Here is a 15,582-nt window from a genome sequence, read left to right on the forward strand (position 1 = left end):
TCCCTTAAAAAACAATTTCCCAGCAAAAAAAAAAATCACGCTTTAATTTTGTAATATCCATCCGTCCATCAATTTTCTACCGCTTGTCCCTTTCGGGGTCGCTGGAGCCTATCTCAGCTGTATTCGGGCGGAATGCAGCTGAGCTAGAAATATTAATTTTTGATTTAGGAGGACTTTTTTGCAACAAAAAACAGGGTTGTCAAAAAAAAAAAGGAGTTAACGCATTTGTATAATGACAAAAAAATATTGCATTAATCATAAACACACTGAATCATGCAGTTTATTTTGACCGTGCAAGCTCTTTTACTTTAACTGTTATACAGTAAGTGATCAGATCAACGCATACGTAAATACAACAATGAGTGAAGAGACTCCGACTGGTGTGCTCGCCGGCAAATTTCCCTCCAAAATACAAACTTTAAATAAAACTGTTCCCAAGGTTTGTGAAAATAAATGAACAACATTCAAGTAAATGTTCAAAAATGTTCCTGGATGACATTCTGACAATAAAATTATAAATAATTATCAATACAATAGTCTTTTCTTGAGAAAATTTTATTATGCACGTGAGTAGTCACCTGTGATTAATTGTGAATAATCCAAATTCCAAAATGTGATTAATCTGATTGAAAAGACTATATAAAGAAAAACCTTCCAATTTTGTAACTTAAACAAATCAATGAATCTTATATTACTTCAAAAAGTATTCCTGCAATAGTCTTTTTGCTTTCCTAAATATTTTGTAAAAAATAATTTTGTAATATTGTAATATTAAACATTAATTAATCTAAAAATATTACTAATTTCTTTTGTACAAAATTATTACTTTTTGTTACATCATGACTTTAAAAAAACTTGAAACTTGAAACTTGTGAATGTAATTTTTCTTTATCTACTCTATGATAATCCTACAACACCACAACTTTTTTGATAAAAAAATAAAATAAAAAAATGCCTTCTTTTACTTTTTTATATAATCAGTTTATTTTTATAATATTATGACTAATAATTTAAACATTTAAAAAGTATTACTTTTGTTTCTGGCATTTTTTTTTTCTTCTAAAAACATGTATTATTTAATTTTATATTTATTTTTATTTTTAGACGGTATACCAGTACTGGTATACTATCCCGGTACTAATGAATCACAAACGGTACTCTCCTCATGACATTGCTGGATTTACGAGCAGAGGAGCATATTCAGCAGCGCACAATTATGGAGTACTTACAAGCAGACACAGTGTGTAAACAACAGAAGAATAAGTGATTATTACATTTTAACAGAAGTGTAGATAGATGATGTTAAGAGAGAAAATAAGCAGATATTAACAATAAATGAACAAGTAGATTAATAATTCATTTCCTACCACTTGTCCTTTATGATTGTGATATAATAATAGAATCATAAATGACACAATATGTTACTGCATATGTCAGCAGACTAAATTAGGAGCCTTTGTTTGCTTACTTACTACTAAAAGACAAGTTGTCATGTATATTCACTATTTTATTAAGCACAAAATTGTTCTTTGATTGCAATAAGAAACATATAATTTAATGTACATTAAGATTTTTTTTGTTAAAATAAAGCCAATAATGCATTTTTTGTGGTCCCCCTTATTTAGAAAAGTACTGAAAAGTATCGAAATACATTTTGGTACCAGTACCAGTACTAAAATATTGTTATCGGGACGACACTATATGATATATAAACCAAATTTTGTATTAAAAAAGATGCCAATACTCAATCTAATGACTTTTTTTTTTTAATTAAAGATTTAAACTTTGATCTTACTTTAAAATGAATACATAACTACGCCATTTTGTCCACAAGCATTTAGAGACAGTACTAATACTTACTGGATATTTCTAGCAAACACAAGGGGTCACTGTGCAGTGTCCTAGATGACTCCTGTGTGTTTTTGGAGACGTCTCTAATTTGTCTCGATGGCTCATCTCCTCTGAAGAAGCGTTAAAGAGCTCTTGACTCTTGAGATGGCGACTTCCTCCACTCCACCGTTTGAAGCATCGTTCAAAGACGAGTGAATGAGTTAAGTCCTAGGAGAGAGCGGACGGACAGGTTCAGTCCACAGTGGAAGTCACTAATTTCGTTGATTGATAGCAACAATAGCTTTGTGGCTCCTTTAGTTTGTCCTTCTGAATAGGATCTGGCCTCCCTTTGTGGTCTTGGCAGAGGTAGCAATGTGCAAGTGGCCCTAATAAAGGAAATGGTCCAGTGTGGTCATGGGTGGTCTTTACAGTGAGTTCCACACGTATTTGTACACCCTGAAATTTTGCAAGTTCTCCCACTTACATATTAGGGAGAGGTCTGAAATGTTCATCATAGATGTATTTCCACTGTTAGAGACATAATCTAAAAAGAAAAATCTTACGATGACATTTTAGGATTTTTTTAAAGGGGAAGATTATAACAATTACTTAGTAAAACCAATAAAAATCAGTTCCCAGTGGCTTATTTTATTTTTCGATGTTTTTCTCAAAATTTTACCCATCACGCGATATCCCGAAAAACGGCTTCAAAGGGCCTGATTTAACCATCGTTATATCCACCCGTCCATTATCCTGTGACGTCACAGCATTACCACACAGAAACAAACATGGCGGATAGCACAGAAAGGTATAACGATATTAGCTCGGATTCAGACTCGGATTTCAGCGCCGTAAGCGATTCAACAGATCACGCATGTATTGAAACGGATGGTTGGAGTGTGGAGGCAGGTACCGAAAACGAAATTAAAGAAGAAACAGAAGCTTTTGAGCCATATCACGACAGACAGCGGCACGGGAGGAAGCGCGGACGAATTGGGCGCCTTCTTACCAACGATTGGTATGTGTTTGTTTGGCATTAACTGTGGGTGGAGGGAAAGGCTGGATGCAAATATAGCTATAAATGAGGCATAATGATGCAATATGTACGTACATACAGCTAGCCTACATAGCATGTTAGCATCGATTAGCTTGCAGTCATGCCGTGACTAAATATGTCTGATTAGCACACTCCACATAAGTCAATAACATCAACAAAACTCACCTTTGTGATTTCGTTGACTTTATCGTTGGAAATTCATCTGCTTTGAGTGTCGCAGGATATCCACACTTTCTTGCCATCTCTGTCGTAGCATGGCTGTCGTCGGTACAGTGTGCGGAACAAACGAGGGACTTTCGCATCTTTTGACCACTGTTGCAACTTGAATTCGTTCGTGTTGTTACACCCTCCGACAACACACCGACGAGGCATGATATTTCCAATGTACCGGAAAACAGTTGAAAAAACGGAAAATAACAGAGCTGATTTCACCTGGTGTGTGTAATGTGTTTGAGAAAATGGCGAGTCGCTTCACGATGTGACGTCACGGGTGAAAGGTCATTGCTCCGACAGACGAACAATTGAAAGGCGATTAAATTGCCAAATTCACCCTTTTAGAGTTCGGAAATCGGTTAAAAAAAACATATGGTCTTTTTCTGCAACATCAAGGTATATATTGACGCTTACATAGGTCTGGTGATAATGTTACCCTTGATCTATGTGTATGTTACTGGGGGTCATAAGTATTTTCACACATAAGAATCAGCAAGAATTATGACTCTCAAAGAGATATCAGTCTCCCTTAAAAAAAGTCCACCTTGACCCCACAACTCATCGGCGGTCACTCGAACGAGTATGACGATCCTCCTGGTAAGGGTGTATCCCTTTATGGAGGATGCCTTTCCGTGACTTTGTTTAACGTGGGGAGACTGGTGCACAAACAGTCACCACACGATCCTTGACAGAATCGGGTCAGGGTCCAGTGAGTCCAAAACGACTGGGGACCCTTTTCTGCTGCAGCCATTGTGGTAGTTCTTAAATCTACCGTCTTCCGCCTGCTCCGCCATTGAGGTCTTCACCGTATCCCTGGCTAGGGGGCAGTCAGGTACAATGCCTTTGACAAGGGCCACCTGGGGTAATAGTAGTAAAGGGGTTAACCTCCTAGTGCCCCAAGACTCCATAGAGGAGCCTCCGCTGCCGGATGCCCTTTAACATCATGCCCAGGATACCCCACAACTAATCACCCACCCACCACCCCTTTGAGCTCATTAAAGTCACCTGTGCCTCCCACAGTCAGTCAATGTCCAACTGCTACCATGGGAAAGACCAAAGAGCTGTCAAACGAGACCAGAGACAAAATTGTAGAGCTCCACAAGGCTGGAAAAGGCTGTGGGACAATTGGGCAGCAGCTTGGTGAGAAAGGCCCATGTCCAGGCCTTTCTGAAGTTTGCCAATGACCACCTGGATGATCCAGAGGAGTCATGGGAGAAAGCCATGTGGTCAAATGAAACCAAAATAGAACTTAGTAAATGAACAAGTGGATTAATGTAAAATTTTTACAGCTCTTCCCTCATTATTTTGACTAAAATAATAGAATGATAAATGAAATATGTTACTGCATTTGTGCCTCACTCTCACTTTCCTCATCCACGAATCTTTGATCCTGGCTCAAATGAAAGGGGAAATTGTCGCTTTCTCGGTCCAAATAGCTCTTGCTGCTGGAAGCTATGATTATAAACAATGTGAGGATGTGAGGAGCTCTACAACCCGTGACGTCACGCGCACATCGTCTGCTACTTCCGGTAAAGGCAAGGCTTTTTTATTAGCGACCTAAAGTTGCAAACGTTATCGTTGATGTTCTCTACTAAATCCTTTCAGCAAAAATAGGGCAATATCGTGAAATGATCAAGAATGAAACATAGAATGGACCTGCTATCCCCGTTTGAATAAGAAAATCTCATTTCAGTTGGCCTTTAAAGCAACATGTCAAAATTAATCTCATACTTTCAAAATAACTTTTTTTTTTTTAGAGTGACACATTCCACTGTGTAGCTGAATATGATTCCTTAGCCACAAAGTGCAGCATTGGACCTAAACGGAGCCCCTGAGCGTGACTCCTCTAGTCTGCAGAAAGTGGCCCCCGTCTGGGCCGCACTCTGACGGTCAAAGCCTAAACAAACACTGTGCTGATGTGCTCCTCCCAGCGGTGACACTTGCTTTTCGGGGCTTTTTAGCGGCTCAGCAAGAGTCGCTGGCCCTGCTTTGTGTGCCTTCTAATCCTCAGTGGAGAAGGTGTCTTTGTAGTGGAGAGCCTTTCGCCAGACTGGATTCAGCGAGGATTAAGCAGCATATGGGACGCGGGATGGGGGCGAGACGCTTAAAAAAAAGATGGTGCTGTGAGGTGAAACCGTCTGGATGCTTCCAACTGTTCAGCCCTTGTCTGAAATGTGATGACAAGTGGATGTTTTGGCTAAAAGTTGGCAAAACATCCACTACATATGTGTGAATGCTCCAAAGCATTTTTCTAGCACCAAAACTCATCTATTTATTCAACTTCTTCAGATTTTGCCGCAGTCTATCTTCTACATTTTTCACCCAATTCAAACCGTTCCAACTTCAAACTGTTCATCCTATTTGGGAATCGCGGGCTTTCTTTGGTCAAATAGCAAAAATTCCCAGATTTCCCAGAAATCCAGGTTTTCCGGGAGATTTTTTTCCCCATTCAGAATGAATTGCCCGTTTTTCAAACTTCTACCATTTCCATATTTTTCAACGGATTCAAACCATTCCACCTTTAACACAATCCACCATCCTGGAAATTCAACCTACCGTATTTTTCAGACTATAAATTGCAGTTTTTTTTTCATAGTTTGGCCGGGGGTTCGACTTATACTTGTCATGATCCACTACTTGGATCATGTCATATTCTGTTTTTGTTCCGTCTGGGTATCGTGTTCTGTAATGTTGTCTTCCTTAGTTCCTGGTGGCACTTCCTGTTTTGTTCGGTTGTCATGACTACACATTTGTGTCACCTGCCTTGTGTTTTGACGCGCGCACCTGCCTCCTAATTTCTGTCTCTATTTAAGCCTGGCCTTTTTGTTCCTTCGGTCTCGCAATGTAAATTTGCTTTCCATGCAACAGGTGACGTCGCTATCCCGCATTGTGGTAACTACCTTTTTGAACTCAATTAGCTTTAATGCAATTTGTGTGTTTATTTTCCTAGCTCACATGCTAGTGTCCTTAGTTCTTTGTAGCTCACATGCTAGTTCTGTTGTTTTTTTGTTGTTAGTGCCTTTGTGCAAGTATTTTTGGTTCTTAGTCTATTTTATAGTAAAAATAAATCTTCATTCCTAACTTCACGCTGTGTTCCATTCCGACTGCATCCTCGAGAGAACAAACACGCACCACGATGCCAGCTAAGCGTCACAATACTCAGGAGCGACTTATGTGTGAAATTATTAACACATTACCGAATTTTTATTTAGCTCATTCACGTAAGAGACTAGACGTATAAGATTTCATTGGTTTTAGCATTTAGGAGTGACAGATTGTTTGGTAAACATATAGCATGTTCTATATGTTATTACCATAATATGTTACGTTAACATACCAGGCACCTTCTCAGTTGGTTATTTATGCGTCATATAACGTACACTTATTCAGCCTGTTGTTCACTATTCTTTATTTATTTTAAATTGCCTTTCAAATGTCTATTCTTGGTGTTGGGTTTTATCCAATACATTTCCCCCAAAAATGTGACTTATACTCCAGAGTGACTTATACTCCGAAAAGTACGGTACCATTTTTCCAAGTTCAAAAAATTTCCAGGATTTTGCAGAATTCCTGGTTTTCCAAATCCTTATTTCCACCCTTTTTTTCTGGCGACTACTCTTTCCACATTTTTCAACCCCTTTTAACCGTTCTAACGTCAAAACATTCCTATTAGTCAGGATAAAAAAACAAATTTGTTTCTTGAACTGGGAAAATTCCTGGTTTTCCCCAAAATCCAGGAATTCAGTTATACCGATTCTCATTTTCTCATCATCCCAAAATGCAACATGGAGCGACACAGGAGGTCCTTCATACCAACAGCTATCAGATTATAATGCATATGTTCCTTCTTGACTGCACTTAAATGTAGAATATATGTATAATATATCGATATTATTCATATATTATGTATTATATATAATATATATTATATTTTTTATTATTATTATTGTCTCTAGTGAGCGAACTGTGGTGCTGAATTTCCCCCAGGGATCAATAAAGTACTTTATATTCTATTCTATTTCAACATGTTACTACTTCAAAATTTCTCGACCGATTTGAAAAATTCCCACACCAAACATTTCAACTCATTCAGACCAAATTATTTGCCATTTTCCAAAAAATTCCCACTTTTCTTAAAATTCCCAAATTTTGGGGAAATTCCCATTGAAATCATTGAGACATTTTTCAAAGTTCCACAACACATTTTTCATCTGATTCAAACGGTTCCAACTTCAAAATATTCAGCTTGTTTGGGAATTGTGTGATCTACCTTCAACAATTCTAAAATAATTCCAGAATTTCAGTTCAACTTCAGCATTGGAGCATTCACACGCAATTCCTTCTGGAATTGCCTCATCTACGTAGTGTTATGATCCGTGGCCCAAATCATGTTTTGTTATTTTCTGTTAGTTTTGAACTTTCTCAGTTCCTGTTTTTGAGCACCATTGAGTTTATTTCGGTTGCCATGGTTGCTTATTGTTTTCACCTGTCTCTGATTGGTGTTCGGGATGCTCACCTGTTTCCCGAGCACTGATAAAGTTTTAACTTGCACTTGCAGATGTAGCTACAAACTGAAGTTACTGACAGTGGTTTTCTGAAGTGTTTCTGAGCCCATGTGGTGATATCCTTTACACACTGATGTCAGTTTTTGATGCAGTACCCCCTGAAGGTTCAAAGGTCAAAGGCATTCAGTTTTATGTGCAGTGATTTCTCCAGATTCTCTTAACCCTTGGATAATATTACGGACCATAGATGGTGAAATCCCTTAATTCCTTGCAATAGCTCATTGAGAAATGTTGTTCTTAAACTGTTGGACAATTTGCTCATGTTCAGAAAGTGGTGACCCTCACCCCATCCTTGTTTGTGAATGACTAAGCATTTCATGGAAGCTGTTTTTATACCCAATCATGGCACCCACCTGTTCCCATTTAGCATGTTCACCTGATTTTTCAAATAAGTGTTTGATGAGCATTCCTCAGCTTTCTGAGTCTTTTTTGCCACTTGTGCCAGCTTTTTCAAAACATGTTGCAGACATCAAATTCCAAATAATCTAATATTTGCAAAAAATAAAAAAGTTTTCCAGTTCGAATGTTAAATATCTTGTCTTTACAATTGAATATAGGTTGAAAAAGATTTGAAAATCATTGCTTTTTGTTTTTATTTACGATTTACACAACGTGCCAACTTTACTGGTTTTGGGTTTTGGTTCTCAACCTTTTTTCAGTGATGTACCCCCTGTGAATTTTTTTTTAATACAAGTACCCCCTAATCAAAGCAAAGCATTTTTAGTTGAAAAAAAGAGATAAAGAAGTCAAATACAGCACTATGTCATCAGTTTCTGTTTTATTAAATTGTATAACAGTGCAAAATACTGCTCATTTGTAGTGGTCTTTCTTGAACTATTTGGAAAAAAAAGATATAAAAATAACTAAAAACTTGTTGAAAAATAAACAAGTGATTCAATTATAAATAAAGATTTCTACACATAGAAGTAATCATCAACTTAAAGTGCCCTCTTTGGGGATTGTAATAGAGATCCATCTGGATTCATAAAATTAATTCTAAAAAAAATTTCACAAAAAATAAATCTTTAACATCAATACTTATGGAAGATGTCCACAAAAAATCTAGCTGTCGACACTGAATATTGCCTTGTGTTTTTTTCACAGTTTATGAACTTACATTCATATTTTGTTGAAGTATTATTCAATAAATATATCTATAAAGGATTTTTGAAATGTTTCTATTTTTAGAATATTTCGAAATAATCTCACCTTCCCTCTTGGCATACCTTCAAGTACCCCAGGGGTACACGTACCCCCATTTGAGAACTAGTGACTTATAGCATATAACAGTGGTTCTCGAATGGGGGTAAGCGTACCCCTGGGGGTACTTGAAGGTATGCTAAGGGATACGTGAGATTTTTCAAAAATATTCTAAAAATAGCAACAATTCAAAAATCCTTTTATAAATATATTTATTGAACAATACTTCAACAAAACATGAATGTAAGTTCATAAATTGTGAAAAGAAATGCAACAATGCAATATTCAGTGTTGACAGCTAGATTTTTTGTGGACATGTTACATAAATATTTCTGTTTTTGTGAAGAAATGTTTAGAAATAAGTTCATGAATCCAGATGGATCTCTATTACAATCCCCAAAGAGGGCACTTTAAGTTGATGATTACTTCTATGTGTAGAAATATTTTTTTTATAATTGAATCACTTGTTTATATTTCAACAAGTTTTTAGTTATTTTTATATCTTTTTTCCAAATAATTCAAGAAAGACTACTACAAATGAGCAATATTTTGCACTGTTATACAATTTAATAAATCAGAAACTGATGACATAGTGCTGTATTTTACTTCTTTATCTCTTTTTTTCAACCAAATGTGCTTTGCTCTGATTAGGGGGTACTTGAATTAAAAACATGTTCACTGGGGGTACGTCACTAAAAAAAAGGTTGAGAACCACTGCTATAAGTGACCAGACGTCCGACATGAAAAACAATTCAAAAAAGTATTTTTGAATTGTTGCTATTTTTAGAATATTTAAAAAAAATCTCACGTACCCCTTGGCATACCTTCAAGTACCCCCAGGGGTACGCGTACCCCCATTTGAGAACCACTGGGTTAGCGTATCTTCCAAAAAAGCTTAAGTAATAAGGCACACTTGCCAGTTTTGGCACATTGTGTTCTGATAGATGTCAAAAATGACCATAAAAACACATTACTTCTGTTAGAAAATAATGACAATGTTAGTTTTTTTACATGACTACCATCATTAATATAGTAAGGGCCGTGTAAATACTAAAAAGCATTGGGTATCGCCTGGTTGCATGTCGATTGGCTTGCAAGGATGTAAAATCCAAAGAATTTAAACGTGAGACACATAGAAGGCCGGAACATGTGAACCTCACCTCTGAGGTGGAGCGTCACATTCCATACACTCACATTAATCATGACAGTCCAGCAGCATGTAAAAGGCCAGACAGGGAGTGTGAGCAATGTGCAGGTACAGGAGTCAGGACACACTCTAGAATGTACTGGATGGGATCAAGCAGTCTCCTTCCAGTCTGTCATGTTCATACCATTGATGCCTATCGTGGTTGGAAGTAGCGAGTGGAAGTGGGGTAGGGGGGAGAAACACGGTTTAGCTCATCACCGCCGGAATTTTAAGGTCAGCACTCCCTAACATGATTGATAAAAAGAAGCAGCTTCTGTCAAGATGTGCATTTTGTTGAAACTCCATCCATCATATTCCGCTTATCCGAGGTTAGATCACGGGGGCAGAAGCCTAAGTAGGGTAGCCCAGACTTTCCTCTCCCCAGCCACTTCGTCCAGCTCTTCCTGGGGGATCCCGAGGCGTTCCCAGGCCAGCCAGTAGACATAGTCCTCCCAACTTGTCGTGGGTCTGGCCTCCTACAGGTCGGACGTGCCCAAAACTGAAACTCATCCGCCATCAATGCCGTCATTTATTGGCCATACGTGGTCATATAATCAAGAAAATGTTTCGAAATGCCAGGTAATTCTCTAACATTGCCTAAACCTCCTTATTTCCTGACTGTCAGGCCCAGGAAATCATGTTTCGTTTTTGTCATGTTTGGTTATTTTTTTGGACAATTGTTTCCCGCTTTTGCACTTCCTTGTTTCTCTCATTACCATAGCAACTTATTAGTTTCACCTGTCATGTCACGCACCTGTTCAATCACGGGTATTATTTAAGCGACAGTTACCAGGTAGTCAGCCTGGCAACATCATCTCCTGCACCCACGATATCCATGCTGCTTTTCTCACACCCTTGTCACAGTAAGTTTTCTTTTTATTTATGCCACAGTGCAAGTTTTTGTTTCATGTTTATAGTTGGCCCTGTGATGAGGTGGCGACTTGTCCTGGGTGTACCCCGCCTTCCGCTCGATTGTAGCTGAGATAGGCACCAGCGCCCCCCGCGACCCCAGAAGGGAATAAGCGGTAGAAAATGGATGGATGGATGTTTATATTTAATTGCCTTTGTGCGAGTCTTTTGTTTCATAGCCCAGTTTTTTGTACCGCCATTGTGCACGCTTTTTGTTGGTTCCTGTTTTTAGTTTTAGTGTTAAAATAAAGACGTCTTTACCTTCACGCCGTTTCCACTCCATTCGCTTTGCAACTCGGGAAAACAACCCACGTCCAAGTCCGAGTTGTGACACTGACTGCACAACTGCTGTTTCCATAGTCATCATTACAGGCTCATTAAAGAGAGCGTAAAACGTGTGGATGTCCCTTTTAATTACATTCAAACATCTACAATAAATATTTAAAATTAAATTATGAAGTTGTTTTGGTTTTAACTAAACACAAAGCGTTTTTTTTAAGGCACCGAAAACGATCCAGTCCTCAAATGTTAATTATGTTTGTAAAGTTTATGAACGTGAAGTAGTTTGCAGTACACTAACAAACTCAACACAATTTATATTACAAAACCCAAAACCAGTGAAGTTGATACGTTGTGTAAATGGTAAATAAAAACAGAATACAATGATTTGCAAATCCTTTTCAACTTATATTCAATTGAATAGACTGCAAAGACAAGATATTTTACATTCAAACTGGAAAATGTTGTTATTATTTTAAATTTCATGCCTGCAAAATGTTTCAAAAAGCGGGCATAAGTGGCAAAAAAGACTGAGAAAGTTGAGGAATGCTCATCAAATACTTATTTGAAAATTCAGGTGAACAGGCTAATTGGGAACAGGTGGGTGCCATGATTGGGTATAAAAGCAGCTTCCATGAAATGCTCAGTCATTCACAAACAAGGGATGGGGAGAGGGTAACCACTTTGTGAACAAATGCGTGAGCAAACTTAAATTAAACTAAACTTATATTTTACGAATTAGAAAGCATAAAAAAATATATCATACAGTCGCGATCAAAACTTTAAATACACTTATAAATAACATAATGTCATGGCTGTCTTGAGTTTCCAATCATTTCTACAAACTCCAAACATATTGCTGGGTATTGCGGCCAAACAGCACACTTTTAGTTTCATCTGACCACATACATTTCCTCCAGAAGGTCTTATCTTTGTCCATGTGATGTCAATGACACAATTTCCAGCAATATGTTTGGAGGAGAAAAGGTAAGGCCTTTAATTCCAGGACAACCACACCCACTGTCAAGCATGGTGGTGGTAGTATTATGCTTTAGGCCTGTTTTGCTGCCAATGAAACTGGTGCTTTAAATGGGACAATGAAAAAGAAGGATTCCCTCCAAATTTTTCAGGAAAACTTAAAATCATCAGCCCGGAGGTTGGGTATTGGGCGCAGTTGGGTGTTCCAACAGGACAATGACGCCAAACACACTTCAAAAGTGGTAAAGGAATGGCTAAATCAGGCTAGAATTAAGGTTTTACAAAGGCCTTCCCAAAGTCCTGACTCAAACATGTGGACAATGCTGAAGAAACAAGTCCATGTCAGAAAACCAACAAATTTAACTGAACTGCACCAATTTTGTCAAGAGGAGTGGTCAAAAATTCAACCAGAAGCTTGTAGATGGCTACCAAAAGCGCCTTATTGCAGTTAAACTTGCCAAACAACATGTAACCAAATATTAACATTGCTGTATGTATACTTTTGACTCATTATTATGGGTCACATTTTCAGTAGACCCATAATAAATTCATAAAAGAACTAAACTTCATGAATGTTTTTTTTGTGACCGACAAGTATGTCCTCCAATCACTCTATCACAAAAAAAATAAGAGTTCTATAAATAATTGGAAACTCAAGACAGCCATGACATTATGTTCTTTACTAGTGTATGTAAACTTTTGATCGCGACTGTATGTGTCCTTGGGAGATTGGGAATTATAGGCAAACATCCAAAAAACACATTTGTCTTTTTATTTGCCATGATATAGTCTTATCTATTTACCAATTATGGGTGTTAAAAGTATTTCAGTTTGATCTTGAAAAATGTGCAGATCGCCTGAGTTGGGTCACAGAAACAAATACATGCGGTGTCCTGCAGTGAATGTAAAGTGCAGTCAGTTTCTTCACATATCTAATCTGTGTGTGGGAAACAGGACTCTTTCCCTTGGAAGTACTCCAGTCATGCATTGGGTTTAGTTCTGAATGGAGATGTTTTCTCTCTAATTTTAAAGGCCTACTGAAATGTGATTTTCTTATTCAAACGGGGATAGCAGGTCCATTCTATGTGTCATACTTGATCATTTCAAGATATTGCCATATTTTTGCTGAAAGGATTTAGTAGAGAACATCCACGATAAAGTTCGCAACTTTTGGTCGCTAATAAAAAAGCCTTGCCTGTACCGGAAGTAGCAGACGATGTGCGCGTGACGTCACGGGTTGTGGAGCTCCTCACATCTGAACATTGTTTATAATGTGAGCCTCCAGTAGCGAGAGCTATTTGGACCGAGAAAGCAACAATTTCCCCATTAATTTGAGCGAGGATGAAAGATTCGTGGATGAGGAAATTTAGAGTGACGGACTAGAAAAAAGGGCTTCATGGTGGCAGAGGGGTTAGTGCGTCTGCCTCACAATACAAAGGTCCTGCAGTCCTGGGTTCAAATCCAGGCTGAGGATCTTTCTGTCTGGTGTTTGCATGTTCTCCGCGTGAATGCGTGGGTTCCCTCCGGGTACTCCGGCTTCCTCCCACTTCCAAAGACATGCACCTGGGGATAGGTTGATTGGCAACACTAAATTGGCCCTAGTGTGTGAATGTGAGTGTGAATGTTGTCTGTCTATCTGTGTTGGCCCTGCGATGAGGTGGCGACTTGTACAGGGTGTACCCCGCCTTCCGCCAGATTGTAGCTTAGATAGGCGCCAGCGCCCCCCGTGACCCAGAAAGGGAATAAGCGGTAGAAAATGGATGGATGGATGGACTAGAAAAAAAAAAGTCAAAATAAAAAAAGGCGATTGCATTGGGATCGATTCAGATGTTTTTAGACACATTTAATAGGATAATTCTGCGAAATCCCTTATCGTTCTATTGTGTTGCTAGTGTTTTAGTGAGTTAAATAGTACCTGATAGTCGGAGGGGTGTGTCCACGGGTGTGTTGACGCCAGTCTCTTTTTTTTTTTTTTGTCCTGTCCAGCTTCTCAGGCAAATCATATAGTTGATGTAGATGCCCATATCGGCTGTTCAGATTTGCTTTACAAAAGAGAAGTGTGGGATACTTCTCTTGTTGCCTTATTTGAATTTGACTTTGTTAAATGTATTTATATTATCATTTGGTGCAGCCGGGCCGGAGCAGGAGGGGATAGAAAGAGAAAAAAAAGAAGACAGAGGGGGAAATTGTGGGGATAAGAGGGGGATTAGACAGAGAGACAAAAACAACAACAGCTAATACAACAATAACAACAACAACAACAACAATAGAACAACACCAGCAGATACAATATGTACAAATATGATCGTAAAAGTGATAGCAAATAAGCAGTTAGTGAAATAAATAATAATATAGTAATGACAATGAGCATTTTTACACTAAAACTGGAGCAATACAAATACCAATAGAAAAAGCGCTATTGATCATGAACAAAACCAATAGTTTACCTCTATTATCAACAATACAGTAGTTCAAATGCAACAATACGTCTCTGAGGGAAGTCACGAAGCTGCAGCGCAACAGAAGCTCCGCTGATCTCCGGTAACAGGCGACTTATTTCCACAATTTCCTCACCAAAAACTGCCGGTCAACATGTAGTCGATGTAGTCAGGATCCATGTTCGCTTGACCGCTCTGATCCATAGTAAAGCTTCACCTCCGGGAATTTTAAACAAGGAAACACCGTGTGCTTGTATGGCTAAAGGCTAAAAGCTTCCCACCTCCACCTTTCTTCTTTTACTCCTCCATTATTAATTGAACAAATTGCAAAAGATTCAGCAACACAGATGTCCAAAATACTGTGTACTTATGCGATGAAAAGAGACGACTTTTGGCTGTGTGTGGTGCTGGGATAAAATGTCCGCTCCAACCAATAACATCACACACACACGCATCAACATAAGCGTCATCATTCTGCGACGTTTTCAACAGGAAACTCAGCGGGACATTTAAAATTGCAATTTAGTAAACTAAACCGGCCGTATTGGCATGTGTTGCAATGTTAATATTTCATCATTGATATATAAACTATCAGGCTGCGTGGTCGGTAGTAGTGGGTTTCAGTAGGCCTTTAAGAGAATGCAGGGATTGCACTGTGATGAATTTTAGTGAAGATGAGTCTTTGATAAAGCAGTTCTGTACTCACCTGTGTTTCTTCTTCTTGTCTCCATGTGTCACTTGCAGCCGTGTGCAGCTACGGCGTGTGCTTCAACGGGGGTCAATGTCGGGAGGGGTCCACCCAGCTATGCGACTGTCCTGCAGGCTTCAATGGGCCCAGCTGCCAGTATGGTGAGTACAATTCCACGCGCTTGCTAGGAGGCTACGTCGCCGGCTTTGCTTCCGTGACGGGTTTCAAATATCTTCCAA

General features: G+C 38.5%; 1 protein-coding gene across 1 annotated transcript in view; it reads left to right on the forward strand.

Moving 5' to 3' along the window:
• Nucleotides 1-15,582, forward strand: part of megf6b (multiple EGF-like-domains 6b) — a 187,312-nt gene that overhangs the window by 24,012 nt on the left and 147,718 nt on the right. Inside the window, exon 5 of the mRNA XM_061888339.1 lies at nt 15,400-15,504. Coding sequence (XP_061744323.1) covers nt 15,400-15,504 — 105 coding nt within the window. The remainder of the gene's footprint in view (nt 1-15,399; nt 15,505-15,582) is intronic.

This window comes from Nerophis ophidion, linkage group LG02 (genome assembly GCF_033978795.1).
Source record: "Nerophis ophidion isolate RoL-2023_Sa linkage group LG02, RoL_Noph_v1.0, whole genome shotgun sequence".
In the NCBI taxonomy this organism is placed as follows: domain Eukaryota; kingdom Metazoa; phylum Chordata; class Actinopteri; order Syngnathiformes; family Syngnathidae; genus Nerophis; species Nerophis ophidion.